Below are 19,377 nucleotides of genomic sequence, written 5' to 3' on the forward strand. Positions count from 1 at the left end.
CCATTTCCCTGTTGCTTCCACTGCACAGCTGTACTGGTAGACATACAGTATTTTGCAATGTCCACACCAGTAAATTTCTGTATACTGGATTTAAAGACATACAATAATAAAATTATTTTACGATGATGATTTGTGCATGACAACATGCTTGAGAGCAGTGGAACTGATCAGCCAGTGGGAGTTGCTCTCTCTAGAGTATCACCTATAACAATAAAAAAAAAAAATCTTTTGCCAATTTGGTAGCTGCTGAGAAATCTCCAGCAGCTGATGTATTAAAATGCATTTGTGCACTTCATTTTACTAGACTTCTACCTCTACAGTTTTTGCAAGCTTTTACAAGTTTGTTAGAAGAGGAATATCTTAATGCAGTACTCTGCCTCTTGAGAAAACTACTTTTTTCCAGAAGCAGTGGCTGTTACTCTACATAGAATCAAGTGTCTGCCAAAAACTCTAACTCCGTGCAAAAGACAGATGTACAAGGTTCAAATATCATGGTCAGGAAAGTTGAAGTAGACCAGTAAAAGCACTTTCACTTTACCCTTTAGAAGTTCAGTTTCTACCAGAAAAGGCTGAAGAGAAAATTGAGCTCTACTTTTCATACCATCACAAAGCATTATCTGTGAGAAGCGGGACCTCAGGAACAAAAAGAAGGGTTTAACTAAGATTAAACAGTTCTCCTCCTCCTAAAAAGCTACTAACAAAATGCAGTACCATAACACTGTTGTGATTAGTCTGTCATAAGTCTAAATAGTTAGCAGTAGTACAGAATACAAACAATTCTTCATAGTCCTAGCACTTATGGAGCATGTCATAAGCCCAAAAGGTAGTTATCCCTTGGCTCTTCCAGCTGCAGAGGCTTTAGCAAATAGCCGGTTCAGCCCTACTTCCATATAAAATACTATACTGCTATGCCATCTTTCTCCCAGTAACTTTCAACTTGTGGAAATTTTCAATCTACAATTTCAATCAAGTATGGCAGACCAAAGATCTCAAGGATATGAAGTTCCTTGAATTTTTGTAAAAAATGAAAGGATGAAAGAGCCACATGAACAAGAGAAAAGGCAAGCTGTTAGCTCCAGCAGTCATCTGTTTTAGGACCTAGCAAAAATTGATAGCAAAAATCACACATGCTTAGCTCAGAACCAGCCACTACATATGCCAGCTTTTGCCCCATGAATAATAAGAATCTGAGGTTACTGAAGGTGGGTAAATGAAAAGTTTGAAGGAAAAAAAATAATTAAGCTTCATTCTTTTTTGACACTGTAGCCACGCTATCAAATTTGTGTTCCTCTCAGAATTTCACATTTGAAAGCTAACAGAGCACAAATATTCCAGAGATACCAACTCTTATAAAGACATGCACCAGATTTTCATGAAGGACCAGTTCCAGTTCATGTCAGAACACCTTTGTGTGTTAGCATAGGAATACCTGACCCGGATCAGAAGCTGGTCACTGAACCAAGGCACAACACCCCAGGTGGAGGACAAGGATTTTAGCTCAGAGAAGGAAAGAGTTTATCTTTGAAATTCGTCTTCTGTCTTTTACAAACATAGTATCTTTGATAATACTCCCATAATGCTGAAGTCATTAACACCTGCATCAGTTGACAGTTCCTGTGGACAGTTATAAAGTTATACAATGATGTCTGGAATACCCTGTCTAGCTTTTGATCTATGATTGAGATGGCATATAGACAAATAAAATGTAGAGAACATGCAAAACAATTTAAAAAAGAACCCGAAAACTATGTTAAAGTGCACTTAGGATCTAGTTTAATTTCAATAAGGGAGCTTTCTGTTGGTGTAATGCAGACCTTGCCTACATTTGTGTAACAGCTTTCCACTAAGGTAGTCAGTTGTTTTTGGCACGATGCCTGCTTATGCACCAAATGAAAATAACCTTTAAACCATCTTCCGGAGCCAGCTCAGCATGAACATTTCCTTTAATCTGGTGGAAGGCTGATAAATGGGACAAATCTTCCAAATTCCTTGTCATCTCTGCCATATGTAATGAGCAAAAATAAGATTCAGCCTTTACCTTCCCCCCCTCCCTTTTAAAATATATGTAAAACCAACATATTATTCCAGAGTTTTTTGCTCTTAATTTTTTTTTTTTTTTTTTTTAACTATTTTGGAAGCCAGTGAAGTTCTTGTGGAAATCCCTGTTACATGGGGAGCCTGACAGCAGCGAAGAATTCACATCTGAGGAAGTGATTTCCACCTGGTCCATGCCCCCGGGAAGTAATCCTAACTCTAAACTCAAACAGCCATCTAGCTGCCTCCATTCATGAAAGAGGGGAATACCAATGTTATGGCCTGTCAAACATGAAAATAAAACAAAGACCCACCTACCTTAGTCTTTAGACTAACTATTCTCAAAGTCTGATTAAAAACCCATAGGAATCTTAATAGATACATGTACACAATTAACATCAAGTCATTATATCAGATTATATGAAGATATCATTCTAGCTAAAAGACAATGCATCTGATAAAGTAAAATATATTAAAAAAAAATCTAATAAGAATTCAGTTTTATCAAAGTAAGCTTGATTCCCTGAAATTCAGCTTCTGCTACGTAGAGTTAAAAGTATCCTAAAAAACTCAACATTCCTAAAAGTGCATTGGGGGGGGGAGGAGGCAAGCAAGTGGGAAGTGGAAGGGGAAGAAAACCAATCACACACCACTGTCTCATTTCTTCCATGGTACCACACTTACATGAAAAAAAGCCAGAAAAGTTTTAGGCTGAACTTTGTAAACTACCCATTTATAACTCAAACTGCTTCTTTTTTGACTGAAGATATAGGATATTGCAGTGCTGCAGACTACATTAATATGTAGTGTAAATACTGAAGTTGGAAAATAGTACTTTGCCCCAAAAGAAGCTTACAGGATGGGCTGGATTTTAAGATTAGTTCAAACTCTTCACTTTACTCTTTATAGATTTATAGTAACAAGTTATAGTTAAACTGTTTTATTGCACAGAAGATAAAATAAAATTACATATAGAACATAAAGCCATGCAAAAACTAATGTGTTTTACAAAGTACTTAGTGTCAACTATAAATTAAACCATAAATCAGTCAAAACTGCAACATCTAGGAAGAAACAATTACAGATGTAAGTGTTCACTCTTTAGTCAAAAAACAATTACTGCCATATGCTTGAAGTTCAGGGGATTTTTTTTGTGGGGTTTTTTTTTGTTTGTTTTTAAAGAAGTGCAACACCAATATAACTAGTTAACCTGTTGCATGCTTATAGAAAGTGCATTTTCAATGTTTAAAATCACATTCCACGTGTAGCAGAAGTGTATCTAAAGTAATTTGTATCAGAATTCTGGGAAGATTTCACTCAGTTTACTCTCTATTCACTTTACATTATAATTAACATTTATATAGTAGGTACACAACTCTTTCAAAGTGCTCACAAGCATTTTCTTAATATCATTTATGGAAAGTCTATTGTTACAACATAATAAACTTTTTTAAAAAGTAGCTTTATTTTCTAGATAGCAAATTAATGGAGCTTCTTACAGGAAAATTTTAATTATGACATTCTACGAAAGCTGACTGAAATAGACTTAAAGACTGAACACTGAAGTAGAATTGATGAATTTTACTTTCAAAAAATGTTTTTCTTCACACATTTCTGACATAGGGATTCACCCTGTTCTACTCCCCCCTTCTATATCTTGACAAAGAGATAGTTTAACTTATATTAACTGTGGTCCTTCAAGATTTACTATTCATATACTTCCCAATCAAGACACAGGTATCCTGTGCAGATGCATTTCTGGCCTGTATTGTTAATTGACAACCATACCTGTGCCCCATCCTTCAACTAACAGTACTACAGGAAAGGGAAAGTACACTGTGTCTCATAACCTCACGAACAGAATCCAGGAATTTAAGAATTAACAGGGAGGAAAACACACTATTGTGCAGATATGCAAAATAAGTTAAGAACTTGTTTTGTTGCAAGCTAGGCAACTGTCTCATCTTGTTCTTGTTCATTTATTCCAGCAGTGACAATGCATCTCATGTAAACTGCTGCAAGGATCCTAATTAAGGACAGCAAGCTAGCTCTCACCAGACAAACAGTTCTTGATGCTCCTATAACAGCAAACACTGCACAGTATTACATACCGAGTTCCCTGTGCATTTCTACTGTGCACACATCACTTAAAGAAATTACAAGTGATACATACCCCTGCTGGAGTGGATGGTGATTGCTTCCAAATGCCTAGATATGTAACACCGAATCCGACATAGCTAGTAAAGGCTGGGAAAATCTTGAATCAACACACATTGACCTACCATTTAAACTAGGCCACTTGCATGCAACGTGTAAAGTAATTCTACAGGTGCAGAAGTCCTCCTACTTTCTACTTTTCTAGGAGCTGTGATTTCAGCTGAAACAGTTTTTGGGTTAGTAGGAAAATATGACATTGCAAGTAGCCCCCAAAAGAAACATTGTCAATCCTTTTATAATTGTGCTGGATCCAAGAGATTTGAGTTGTCAGAAGCATTATGCATTTTAATAAAATGTGCTACTGTGGGAGGGAATAAAAAGAAAAACCCATGTAATCTGAACCAGAGGGTGGTTAACCAAGGTGGAGATTATATACAGACTATTAGGAAACTTTGTCAGTCCAGACCAGTTACAGATGATCTAGTGTATCTAATCAGCATTGGAAAGTCATTAGCAAGACACAGTAACTATATAGTAATTTCTTCTTCTTTTAGCAAATATATAGCTCTAATAGTGCTCTGTAGGCTATCAGAAATATTTTTGTCTTCTCTTGCAAACATTTTCTGCAAATTTCACCTTTTATCTGAAATATATGATAGAACTCCAGTGCGACAGTGAAATACCAAGTGCCACTAATACAGGGTTTATCAATATCACAGCTATTAGCTTTGTGGAATTTAGTTGTGCCTGACAAATATCAGACAGTTCTTCAGGATCTGAAGAGAAATGGGAATATAAAGGAGGGAAACTCATTTGAGTTATATGGGGAGCATCCAATAGCAATTTCTAAACTTTAATCAAACCAGCTATAATTTATAAGTTTCCTATAGAGGAGATATTTGTTTCTCAAAGATTAAGAGTACTCCCCTATCACCATGGGAAGAGAAACAGAGCTAACGAGAAGTACTTTTCTTTCTCTCTCTCAAGAAGATTGTTGGGTTTGTTTTGACTGACCAAAAAGGCTGTATTATTTCCAAGTAAAAAAATTCAATTATTTGAGGTTTTTAGATTACTCTAATAGATTTTTAAAGAAATTATTTCAGTAACATATTTGTAGGTTCAAATTTCAGTTCTTTTCAATTTAATAACTGAAATACAGTTGGATGACATTTAAATGTGTGTTGCAAGATAACCATTAGTCATAAATAATTTCAAATACTGTCAAGTCATATTACACAAGTACAGTCTTAAATGTAAAGTAGTCTTAATGTTTGCTTTACCTAAACATTTGTTATAACAATTCATAAAAATCAACTACTCAGAGGAACATATCTACAAAGGTCTTACGTTCACAGTAAGATTTCTCCTGTTTTACAGTCCCAGCATACCGTATTTCTCACACATGGACCCTCTCCCAGTAATCTGACGAAGGTAGCTCTCCTACCATCAATCTATTTGACCACTTCAAATTGGCTACAATGCACAATCTAAAATTTTACTGCAACCACAAACTTATCACGTAACCAATCTGAATTATCAAAACATACCAGTTTTTTCCGATGTTCTGAGAAACACCATGTCAGATGGGATTCGTTGATTCTGAGGAGAGAGGGAAATAAGGTATATTTTTAAGTAGGAAAAAAAAAAGTGAATTCCAGTCAAATGTCCAGTAAGAACTATCACCAAAAGGTCACACTTGGATTGAAACTCAATTAAAATAGGATTTCTCACAGTACTTTACATTTAGCATTTGCAATTCAGAAATCAATATTTTCGAAAAATTATACAATACGCAAACAACAGCTAATCCTTTCAGATGCTCTTTATAAGTGAATCATAAATACCTGAAGAACTACAAGAGATTTACATTTTCTTAACTGACAACAATAGTTCAAGAATATAAATATCTAACTGAAATATCTTTAAAAATAATTTCACTGAGCAAAACTCTGACACTCGGTTAGCATATATAATAGAAAAAAAACCAGTGAAATTTAAAATATCTGTCTTGGCACTCAAGTTGCAAACATTACGTATACCGAGTACTCTCCTCTCTCCCAACATAGACAAACATACACAGAGGAAACAAGTCAGGGAACAGCATTTCCTGTTTCACATACCTATAAACCTCTCCTTTACATAGACAAAAATGAATAGAATTCCTTCCTCAGTATCTAAGGCATAGAGCCATATGCAGAGTCAGATGCACCTGCACACCTGTTCTGCCATTTCCCTTTCAAGCACAGAACTATCTGTATCAAATCACATTTTCTATTTTTTCTTGGCCACAGAAAGGCCAATCCAAGCTTACGCAGATTAAACAAACTGTACAATACCACCCTCTCATACACACGCTATCTGCTACACGACTACCCAAATCCTTAGCTCTCCCACCGCTTGTTCACAAGGCATCTATCTACCAGCACCAGTTACACATTGCCAGCAAAGGGTTTAAGAGTGAAAAACTGGGGCAAGTAAAAATAACCAACATGTCAAAACCTGAAAGAGATACAGGACTGGAAAGGAAAAAAGCGACAGACTAAACTGACAGGGACCAGAGTGAACAGTGGACAGAGCAATGAGAAAAGATACTGTACTGAATTGCAGTTTCTTCTGTCCCAATTTAGGTCCAGTATGCCACATGCTGTACTGTTTGCTACTGAAGCTAAACACAAAGATTCATCTGCATTCAATTTACAGACTATCTTTAACCAATTAAGAAATCTCAGTGGATTATTAGCAATGGCTTTACTAGTTTCATACTAAAAAATATTTAATATTCATTTCAGATTACTTGTTAAGAGGATAAAACGCACAAATATTTTTCACAAAGTACCTCCATTTGAGAATAAATTTCAGGTTTTCCTGTTATAATTGGTTGATATTGCCTTGAAAGCCACTGCATACCTAAGGCTCATCTTTTAAGAGCTCAACTGTCTGAATGGAAAAGAAAATAAATGTAGCTGACAAAGCCCACCACATGGCATACACGAAACTCAGATTTCAGCCTTAAAAACCTGACTGAATTTACTCAACATAAAAAGTTAAGCAGCATGTTCAGTATATGAGCATTTCAAAACTACACAATTATTCCCCATTTCACACTTCAATTATAATCAAACTGCAAAATTAATACAGCAATAATAATTCAACTGTGGCTCTATTTTGTGCATAAACTACCAGCTATTGAAAACTGGTTAGTTGTTTTATACAGAAGAAACAGCAATAAAGATGGGGTCAAGCTAACCTGGAAACTTCAATTCAAGACACTGAGCAATGGAACATCTCACATACTGAACACAGCATATAGAATCCTGCCTGTAAACTTCATAAGGGTAATCCTAGTCACAATACTTTGATTCACTGTATCAAAGTGGAAGATATGAATTCTATGGGGCATTACAAAGATGTAACTATCAAAGAAAAATGTAACGGGTTCAAAATTATCTTTACATGAAATTCAAGTGCATACAGCACGTAGCAGCTCTGAAAGTATTTATCCCAACAGGAATCTAGGCAATAGCCCAGACCACAGCATCATCAAACACTCTCAAAAACCTCCTAGAAGAATCAACACAGAGGGGTATTTTTGTTCATTTGAGTCAAGGCAGTCCTCCATCCCAACATTTAAGGACACAACACTGCTATGAACAGAAAGAAACCCAGCATTCTCAAACTGGTTTGATTTGAAACCAGACACGTAGTTTCCCATTTTTAACCCGCCTCCACCTTTTACTTCTTTGAAGGCAGCACTTCCCCTTCATCACTGCGCATCCAAAGAAATATCTTAGAAGTACATAGACTCATAGTCCCCTCCAATAATACAGCTCAAAATACATCCGTCAATAATTAAGCACTGCTCTGTATGACACTTAGTGTGTGGGATCTTCAAAATACTATGCCTGACTATCCATAAAAATCAGTTCAGAGTGAAAAAAATTCACGTTGTCTCACTCAATGGAGAATGTGTATTTACACTAGACAACACCACTGAAGAAGCTGATGCTTTTTCCCATATATAATGCTATACTCTAACATTTGTCTTAGTTCTTGAGAAGCCACGCTCATATAGCAATATTATTTGACCACAAAACATCCTGGATACCGTAGGCAAAGTTTTCCATTACTCCAGAGAAACCTTCCCGAGATCAGCGTGCAGCCACAACAGTGCCATTTGGAATAGTGTGATCTGAGTAGATCTGTCAGAGTCAACTGCCAGATTCTGTGTTATATGGGCTCAGCTTTCAAAATAAGGTGATGTAAACTCTCTAAATCTCTGGGAGGAAGGTACCTCTTGCCACTCCCTGTAACATACTCTCAAGCACACCAATTCAGAAGTGGGACTGGAAGCAACTGCAACTGTATTCTCTATTGATGGAAAGTTCAGTATAGAGGGGTCATGAAGGGCTACAGAGATGGTAATATCTCAAGCAAACAAGATGCTTGGAAAACAAGCAAGTTTGGAAACACTAGAAAATAGATGCATGTTCTGGCTTACCTGAAAATCCTATGCTGTTAGCAAAAAACCCACCTCTTACCTCAAAATTATACATTGTCATGCATGGATACTTCCTGATTTGCAGCAATTCCCATTTATTTGTAAAAGCACAAAGTTAAAAATTCATGTGCTTGTCTGTACGTCAACAGTATTCACCTTGAAGATGCTGCTCACCTACAACTGCAGCTAGTATAGCATTTTTTGGAATCCTGCCTTACAACGGAAAATAATTAAACATGCAGTGAAATTTATTATCCATCATGAGCCCAGATTCAACTAGGAGTATCTCATACTCAGATTCAGAAAAAAACATTAACCTTACTATATATTATTATGCACCTATTAGAAGAAAGAAAAAAAAGAAGAAAGGGAAAATGTAACTTCAAAATTAAATAAATCTTTCCTTAAATGACAATAACAATTAAACAGATATCCAGTCTTCATATAGATTAGCTATACATTTTTGCTGCTTCCCTGCCAGCTCTGACATAAATCCATTACACAAGTTGCAGGTTACTGGCTTCATGCCTACAAACTTCCAGTTACTTGTAAACAAGCAAAAACACTTGACCAACACCCAAAAATTTTGCAATAATAACAGTCAAATGATTTAATACTGAATTAAATATAAGTTCTAATAATCCAAATAAGGTATCGGGTTTTTACAAATCATTACTACCTTCCACAGAGAACGCACGTTTCACATTCAGTAAACGAAACATTCACCTGGTACTCGCTATCCAAGATTCAAGTCTTTATGCCGGACAAAATTGGGCAGAATCATACAATGTCTCAAGTTGGAAGGGACCTATGAGGATCATCGAGTCCAACTCCCTGGTCCTCGCAGGACTACCTAAAACTAAACCGTACGACTAAGAGCATCGTCCCCACTTCCCTGGGCAGCCTGTTCCAGGGACCAAACTCCCTTCTCAAGTGAAGAACCTTTTCCCAATGTCCAGCCTGAACTTCCCCTGACGCAGCTTCATTCCATTTCCTCGTGTCCTATCGCTGGTCACCAGAGAGAGATCAGCACTGCCCCACCCGTGAGGAAGTTGTAGACTGCGATCAAATTAGTCATGTGATCATCTTCACATTTTAATAGAAAAAATGCATCTTGACTTTACGTCTTTTTAATGTGTTCTCGCTGCTTGTTTCTCTTCCCTGTAAAATAATGTAAGCTTTTCTGTATGAACATATCTGAATGTATCTTTCCATGTAGGGAAGGCTAGAGACTGTCCTGTATTTACTTTCTCCGTCAGGAAAAAAACCCAAACCAAAACCACAACAGTATTTAAGACTGACATCTTGTTTTTCATTAGGTTTTCTGTATTTTGGAAGTGGGCAGAAAGGTACTGCAGGAGTAGTAGACACCAAAAAACATTTTCACTGTTACTGCTGATGCTGGAGAGCAAAGATCCCCCTGCAAAGATGTACCTACTCAGTATAAAAGAGTGACTACACAGAAACAGATGGCAAGTATGCTACAAAAATCTTTAACACCTCATTATGGAGAAAATTAAGTTCTGTTGTACATTGTCACAGATAAACAGCAGCAATATGTCAATCATGTTAGCCCTCTCATGTCATATTTATCAAAGTGGAACAAGTTAAAATGACAACACATACAACTTTAAGCATTCAGAAACCCATGAAGAAACTATGTAATCTCAATTACCATGGAGATGAAGCTAGAAACGTTTATTGATATATACTGAAATTTGAATATATAAGTCATGAAAATGACTTGAATACATTGTTTTGCTTAAGTCTGGGCAGAATTAGAGCTCCAGGAAAGGAGGGCTTCCATTCCTCTCAGTGTTTGTCTATGCTGCAGACTTACAGATTCATTCCTAGAGCTCTAACTACAGCAAGCCAACGGTCAACACAAGGTAAGCACCCTCTCAGCTTCTGGGTTCCCATGGCTGACTTCATGCCATCCAGGAATACTAGCCAGATTGGAAAACAAGAAAACCCACAAACATACCTATAATTCCCTGCAACACAGGCTACAATATTTGCTTGAAAAATACCATTTCTAACAGCTTTCAAAGTAGTTTTTCATTTTCCTCATGTTATTATCACAGAATTGTTATTTACATAAGCTTCTCCAGCTCCCTAGTCAGTCTTCCAATTCCCCTACAATCACCTATAGCTACAGACCCTCCGAATTTTGCATTTACCGTACTTTCTTCTCCATTCATGTAAGGAACCATGTAGTTTTCTCATTGACTAAAATATTCCTGCTTGCTTCCGAGTTATAAACAGAAGAGGCATTGCCCAGTTGTCTTCTTACATCTGCATGCTGTGCAATACTGCATGCTAGCATTAACTGCAATCCTTATAAATACTGGATTAATTTCACTTTACACCTGAGATTAAGAAAAAACAATTGTGTCCCTTTACAGCTCCAAGAAAAGCTCTCAAAGTTTTAAGATAAAGCATTACTGTTCCACACGTCTTAAAACACTATTATGTGTTGTTATTATTAAATGTTATTAAGTAAATGTGTTAATCAATTATTAACTAAATGTGTTATTAAGTTTTATGCCCTCTTCATGTCTCCAAAATCTATTCCGAACTGTCAATAAGCTACCTGAACTCATCACATCATCCCTTCAATTGTCTTATTTAGGAACAGTATGTACACCTGTGCTCCTACTGGAAACTAAAATTGTATCTTAATAAAGCCAAGGAGAACATCTAGGAGGTAGCACGTCTGTTCAAGGCAGAGGAGGGTTTTTCAGCTAACATACAAATGCCTTTTAGTTTTTAAAAACAGGCAATATTTTCTTCCATTCAGGCCTCTTCCTGCCCTAGTGCCAGTGCATTACAAAATTTTCAGTTGAAACAATAGATATATTACTTGGAACTAAACTCTTTTAAGCACATTGCAGTCACTTAGAGCTGCTCTGAAATTAATTTTTTTTTTTTTAAAAAGACAATAAACAGAGGATATTCAAGGTTTAAATATAGAAAAGCCTTTCACTTAAGTTGTTAGTCTTTGTGATGCAGTCACTAGTTAACATATGGATCTCCAGCTCAAATGAGTCATTAATTTCACTGCAGAAATGCTGTTGATGCATCTTCCAGTCAAATACAATGTTAACTTTTTCCTTTGCCATTAGAGTGAGCAATTGAACATTTCACTCCCGACTGGTTCTTTGGCTTAAGAGTCATACTCTGAAATTGAAAACTGCTTGCTCCAACAAAATACACTTCTCAACAGAACCAGAAAACATTTAATTTCATTAGTCTGACGGCATCCCCAGCTAGGCTAAAATGAAAAAAAGCTCTGCTGGGGCAGGACAGAGCTTGAAGCTGAAATACAACATTGAAACAATTATATGCATCTCACTGACATACCCGAGTAAAATCTTCATCAGAAAGAACTCTACTCATTTCCCTAAATCCTTACACATTTTTTTCATTAGAAATTTCAAGTACTCACAACATATGATCTGTAAGCTGCTGCCAATAATGCTGAAATAGATGCTAATGACCTACCTCATACAAGACAGATTGATCCCCAAAGTAATTCCCGTTTTCCAAATTCTACCATAATTCAACAGACTGATGGATCTCAGTAAATTTCAGGGAAGGCAGATTACCTATGTAGTCACTAGAGTCTTCCCTACGCTCTATAATAATTAACTCCAGGTTTAGAGATTAAGGCAGTCCTAAAAAGTTTCCTAATAAAAATCAAAGCAAATATCTCAGTCTCCTAGAAGATCTGGAACAGGCACAAGTGAGCAGCTGCAAGCTCACTCCACCTGCACTCTAAGATAGCAAGGTGTAAGGCAAAAGAGATGTAAAGGCCAGACACATTAGTGCTAATCTTGTCTACACTAGTATATACTGCTCAGACAGGCCCCAAAAGATATCAGGTACAGAGAGCTGACAAAAGAAAGAAAGAAAGAAAGAAAAAAAAGGCAAGAAATAGTATAAACTGCTGAGAGCAGCAAACCAAGTGAAACTTGGGTGTATTGTTCTTTCTTTGGACTATAGAAGAAACAGAAAGGAAGGAAACAGAAGGTTTCCAAAACAAACAGAAGAGGGGTTTCTTATACATGGCTGGATAAAAGAAAATAATCTCTATCCACTAACAATTTATGAGTTCTCCAGATTCTCCAACCAAAAGGAGAGGTGTTAACAGGTAAGAAAGCACAAAATATATGAGGAAGGCATATTTGCTGAAGGATTTTCCTTTATCAGAAATAATTAACTCCACTAAGTAGGAATAAAAAAACACCAAGAAGTTTAGAAAAGTCTAGTCACTGACTAGGTTCCACTAAGGATTTTTCTGCCAAGCTGCAACTTGCCATACAACACTTCAAACAAAGCTGTAGAAACAAACTTCAACTTGAGATGCCTCCTTGTAGCATCTCCATGGATTAACTTTCTAATACAAAGTGTGAAGGGAATCACTTGCTGGTACCCAGAAAGTGAGTCACCTTTCCAGAATGAACTTAAGTAAAAAGAGTTTCCTCTGACACGAAAATTAAGTTGACTTTCAAGGTCACAATAATTTCTTAGTACCCCAGAAAGCCAACTGAAATAAGCAACACTGTCTTTATTAGTATAGTAGCATAGAGGGAAAAATGTTCACAGCTCTCATCCACCATTTGCAACCAAACTGGAAAGCTTTTTCTCCTTTTTGAAAATATATAAACTTTTATATTATTTAATTATATATATAACATTATATACATTATTATAATTATATAATATAAACATATTTATCTATATAAATAAAACTTGTCCTTGAAGGCTTCAGACACAGAAAAACACTGATTTGAGCATCAGAAGGAAGGTATCAGTAATCAGACAGCTTAGAACATTCACCACAGCACAAGCCAGATAATTTAATTCAGTAACTGTATTCCCTTCATTAGATAAATTTAAGCATATACCAACTCAGGAAATATAAATGCTTACATTCAATTAATCTTTTAATTAATCAAAAAATAGACTTCCTTGAAGATTCTCAAATAAGACTTGAATACTAGCTAGTTAGTACTTCACAGATAAGTACCTCGATATACTTTTCTTCAGAAGGTAATTAGCACGTTAATAATCTTTAGTCTCTAAAATATATTTAAAAAGTATCAACCTTTTCCACTATGATGAGGTCTCCAACTTGTATGTCTGAACTCTTAACTTGCACTTTACCTTAAAAAGAAGAAGAAATGTAATCAACTTAGGCAGACATTAATAGAGAGTCACAAGAATATAAATCCCAGAATGAAAGTTATACTTAAAGACGTTATTGTTTGGTGAAAATGTTACAATTTATACAAAATGGATCTCCGAGGAACACATAATAATGAGATTTCATCTGTTTGAATAAATAATTAACTGGTTAAAAGAGTCTAGTTTTGTAACTAGTTAGCTATTGTAGAAGTATGAGAGGAAAAGAAGTTATGTATGGAAGATGCTCAAGTCTGATCTATAGTATCAATAACAGAGTTGTAAAATTGGAAAAAGGAGTCTTTCACATCTCCTACTGGACAGCACTTCTATTTCTGACAAGTCAAGAGTTGTTAGGCTTACAGTCATGGAGCATTCTCACACACATGAGTTGTCAGTCACAGCCCAGTTACCAACAGGTAGCTTTGCTTGGCCACTGAAGTTACTGATGTAATTGGCACTGTCTGACACTTCTTGGCAATTATAGTGGAAAAGGCATAAGTCTCTCTAAAGTGAGAAGACATGCCTGAAGATTTCATTTTAGAAAAGTAAAATATCAAAAGCTGAAACAGAGGTTTTTCGTTCTCTAGAGCTGCCCATTCAGTAACTGCTGTGAACAACTCATTCAAAATTATACACAGCACATGTACCAATTCGATTTCTGTATGGTCTGTAGGGTATTAATATTTGTAAGACTGTTAAGTTTTAACATTCTTATTTGATGGACTGAAAAACTGAGACAGAGAGGTTAAGCTACTGCCCAAAATGAGTTATTGTTGATCTCATTAGAATTCAGGAGTCCTAGTCCCAGGTCCTTGCTACAATTCCAGAAAAAGTTGCTTCCCTGGCTTAAAAACAACCAACCCCCCAACTTGTAGACAAGTCATGACGTATGGATATCCTCTTCCAAGATATAACAGGTGATAAATTCAGAACCTGTTAACTCAGGATATAAACACATACATATTTACACAGCCTGATGAGCTGAAACACACCCCCATACGAAATATCTTTTACCATCAGAAACACTACCATGATACCAAGCAGCAGGTATCTGATCAGCAGCTATCAAATGAAAAGTATGTCAAAACATGGTAAGGTGCTAGGGTTCTAAATAAAAATCAGACTCAACAAAGTAGAACAGCAGACCCACAAAAGCACAGGATGAGCAGCAATCAGTTTGGAGTTTAATCAAAAGTATTATGAATAGTAGGTTTGCCAATGCACATTCTATCAATCTCTCAAAGTTATACGAAGTATAAAACAAAAACTAAGCTAGGTTCCAAATCCCTGAGACCTCCTCATCATAAGTCTCAAAGAAGAGATATCAGGTAGCTAACCTCAAAAAACTCCTTATATTTATATGTGCAGTTAGTCAAACGTAGTAAGATTCATGTTCTGCATAATTATTTTCAGTACTTGCTCTTTAAAACTGCATTTCATGAAAAAGTAACAGCTGTTTTAAGTTTAATTCAGTCAATAATAAATGTATTCCTACAGCTAATTTTTAATACATTTTCCATGATATTAGTGTTTTTAAAATGTGCAATGTCAGAGGAAAATCAGAACTTTTGTTTGGCCTGTCTGCAAAGTTATTTCTGAAAGCCAGTCTTTCAGAAAATGATCAGTTCAACTTCTCACTTGCTAAAAACACGTCTCCCCCGCCCTCCACGCCGATATAAAAAAAATTATATCTTCAGTCTGACTCCTAACTCTGCCATAACACATTTGTGAGGATGAAGGGAGTAGCAGAAGACCAAGGTATAAAAAGCTGTAGCAAGAAACATTAGCAGTTCTCTACAGGAGTTTCAAGACACCTATGGAAATTAAGTTAGTGTCAATCTCATGACAATTTTTTTTTTTTTATCTAAAGTAACAAGTACTAAAGCTCAACCACTAAAAGAACAGTCTGATACCAGATCAACATATTTAGTCCGCTTAGCTACATGAGCCTGTGAATTCTCCTTATAAATTCTCAAGTTTTGACTAGAAGTGAATAGTATATACTGGAAAAACATTGTAATGTTTACTTTGCTTTCTAAGTCTGTTAGCTTTACCAAAAGGATAGCATGTCCTATTTTGTTTTCAATTCTTCTGCTAACAATTTTCATCAGTTTATCAGTGTGATAACCAAGTCAGTCAACTGATTACAGTAATAACAGACACAAAAATCCTAGTACCAACTGCATTAAGTCTCAGATCTATGCCACCTATGCAGTCCTATATGTCCAAAACCATTCAGAGATACTAATCAAATGCAATTACTAGCAATTTTATCAACTCAAACAATTGAATTTTCCAGTCACTTTCTAACAGCATCTACAGTAAAGATCAAAAGACACTAAGCCTCAGAGGACAAGAGAAGGTAGAACATTCATTTGCAACATGATGTAGGGCACACAAAAAGCAAAGACTCCTGGTACCAAGTATACCAACAGGAACCTACACTGCACCTTTGCTTGTAGTCAGTCTAGCAATCCTGGGCATTTCACATTATGAATTGAAAAGTTCTCTTATCAGATTGTTTTCTAGGTGGCTTAGTATAACACTACAGAATACAATCTTCACTACACACTAACATGTCTTGTTAGAGCATCCTGTATATCCCCACATGTAAGGAAGTGGCCTGTGACACATAAGATAATTAATTCTACAATGAATCTGAATGGCAGGATATATTCCATTAAAAACTAAATGGTAAAACATGGCAGTAATTCAAAGAGTGGCTTAAAATTTTGAAAAGTCAACAAATAACACTTTCCTTTAGACTAGCAAAAAAGAGAATCATTAGATACCATTTCAGAGAACATTAAAATAATGCAATACTACATCTTAGTGAAAATGCATTTAGGGAAAAAAAAAAAAAGACACTGAATGTTATTCACTGCATAAATTATTTTTGCAAACTATTTTTTCTCTAAAAACATCTCCGTAGCAAAACACTCTTCACCATCTGTGTAATTACCAATAAAAAGTCCAAAGCTGTCAGAAGTGGCTGCGCATCCAGACTTTATAGTCCACCAAGGCGCAAGGCTTTCGCCTAAAGCAACATATAGAATTATGCAGAACTGGAACATTGAAATGTGTCTGTAGTAATTCATTATACTCCCAAGATAAAGCCTTTTGAAATGAATTGCAATGATTTGAAAAACTAATAAATATCTCATATGGACTAACAAGTATTTCACATAAAAATTTAAGAAACGAAGTAAACAAAATGTGGGTATATAGTATATCAGAAACGACTTTGTTTCTTTTTATTAAAAAGTGTCTCTACTACCCAAACGCAAGCCACTCCTGAAAAAACAGTAGCTTCTGAGAGCAGCACTTTCAAATTCTTTTTAATTTGCTACTACATCTTACCCATGATACCTTGAGTCCTGTCTGAAGTACTGCTTCTGGAATTGGTAACAGAGCTTGTCTCTAACCCGTAAATATAAAAGTCTAGAATGAAAGGAGTCAAGTATAGACCATATGAAAATTTTACCTGGCATTTTATTAGCTTGAGCTATCAGCAAAATTAGAGTATACATAATATAATGTGGAGCTGGCGGGGGAGGGCGGCAGGGAAAAGCTTAAAGCTACAGTGAGTCCAAGGTGAGGATGCTGATCTTTCAGTGCAAGCACTGTCCTTAGGTCCTTCTTTCAAACTCCACCTTACACAGTGAACTGAGGTTAGTCTTTAATCACCAATATAAAACTCTAGAGAGAAGCTTCCTAGCTCCTCTCTCCATACTATCTCCTCTTGGGTGAAAGGGAAAGCCTTCATTCTTTCTTATCCAATCTCTTGGATGCTGCAAAAATGTGGAACAAAACAGTCCCTTTAACGTTTTCCTTTCTTTCGGCCTCATTTTGAAATTCTTTCCTACGTTAAAATTTCAAATCCTGTTTCTGCTGTTGCTTACTGCTTCCCTCATCAGCTAAATTAAATTGATACAATTCTTTAAAAAATTATCTGTTTCAAATGGTCTAAATACCAGGAATGAAGTTATCGGCAGGTGTGAAATACTGCAAGCAATAAAGACCTAATGTTGTACCTCTAGATTCAGAAATAATGTTGTTCTTTTTTAATGCAGTAGCTTTTTAAAAAGCCAAAGGATGACCTGTTCCTGAAGAGAGATGAAATTCTAACATTGTAAGAGGTTTCAATACAGATTTCAAATAAATGCAAAATACTACAATAATCAAGACATTCTAACAAACATAATCTTATTTAAAGTTGCAAATAACATAGGTATAAATGATTGAAAAATGTTTGCCTCTTGACAAGAGACCATTTTGCAATTTAAAAAAAGGTCAATTGAGAGAAACTGAGCAAGGTAGCATTTTAGGAACAGAGCAGCTCCCACTCCATAAACAGAAGTTCAAAAATAAAAAAAAAAAAAAATTCAAATCACTGTAGCGGTCTCAGACTTCTCAATTCTCCAATGTCCTGGTTTCACCTGGGATAGAGTTAATTTTCTTTCTAGTAGCTGGTATAGTGTTATGTCTTGGATTAGTATGAGAAGAATGTTGATAATACACTGATGTTTTCAGTTATTGCTAAGTAGTACTAAGTCAAGGATTTTTCAGCTTCTCAGGCCCAGCCAGCAAGAAGGCTGGAGGGGGACACAGCCAGGACAGCTGATCCAAACTGACCAAGGGAAAATTCCACACCATGTGATGTCATGCCCAGTATATAAACTGGGGGGAGTTGGTCTGGAGGGGATGACTGCTTGGGAACTAACTGGGCATCAGTCGGTGAGTGGTGAGCAATTGCATTGTGCATCACTTGTATATTCCAATCCTTTTATTATTATTGTCATTTTATCGTTGTCATTACTATCATTTTCTTCCACTCTGTTCTATTAAACTGTTGTTATTTCAACCCATGAGTTTTACCTTCTTCTTTCCAATTCTCTCCCCCATCCCACTAGGTGGGGGGAAACTGAGTGAGCAGCTGCATGGTGCTTAGTTGCTGGCTGGGGTTTAAACCACAACATACAATTTTAAAGGAAACATACTAGATTTCACACTTTGTTCTCTTCTTGTGTATAGCAGTTACTCATATTTTCTCAATTTCACACAGTTTTGGCATATAATTTCAACTTCACTACATTCTTAAGCACCCTTTAAGTATACAGCAAAGACATAAGTTTCACATTTGAAGCCTGGATGGAATTATTTCATTAATCTTATCTCTCCTCACATTCATTTTTTCTTTTGCTTTGCAGGTTGCAAAGCGAGAGAGAGTCCTGCAACGCTTCCAAAAATCATGTTAAACATCCTGAGATGAAGTGCATGCCTCTTCTGCAACTCTGAGTTCTCACTATTACAGCTATTTTCTTCTTGACCTTTTTTCTTCAAAACTTCAGTAACACTGCATGGGCAAACCTAACTAGGAAAGGGTCAGGGCAGGCAGGACCCCCAACTTCAAGAATGAGAAAGGAAAAAGAGTTAAAATTGCTTTACAGTTTTATTATCCAATTGGCTTTTGACAGCTTAATAAAAGAGATAATAGC

At 36.1% G+C, this 19,377-nt stretch overlaps 1 protein-coding gene across 2 annotated transcripts in view; it reads right to left on the reverse strand.

Moving 5' to 3' along the window:
• ATP9B (ATPase, class II, type 9B) overlaps positions 1-19,377 on the reverse strand; it is a 152,294-nt gene that overhangs the window by 110,458 nt on the left and 22,459 nt on the right. For both annotated transcript variants that reach the window (XM_010577071.1, XM_010577063.1), the window contains exons 5-6: positions 13,800-13,858; positions 5,739-5,790 (exon numbers count right to left, since the gene is read on the reverse strand). In XM_010577071.1, the coding sequence (XP_010575373.1) occupies positions 5,739-5,790; positions 13,800-13,858 (111 nt within the window). The remainder of the gene's footprint in view (positions 1-5,738; positions 5,791-13,799; positions 13,859-19,377) is intronic.

The sequence above is a fragment of the Haliaeetus leucocephalus genome, unplaced genomic scaffold (assembly GCF_000737465.1).
Source record: "Haliaeetus leucocephalus isolate CR32 unplaced genomic scaffold, Haliaeetus_leucocephalus-4.0 Scaffold41, whole genome shotgun sequence".
In the NCBI taxonomy this organism is placed as follows: domain Eukaryota; kingdom Metazoa; phylum Chordata; class Aves; order Accipitriformes; family Accipitridae; genus Haliaeetus; species Haliaeetus leucocephalus.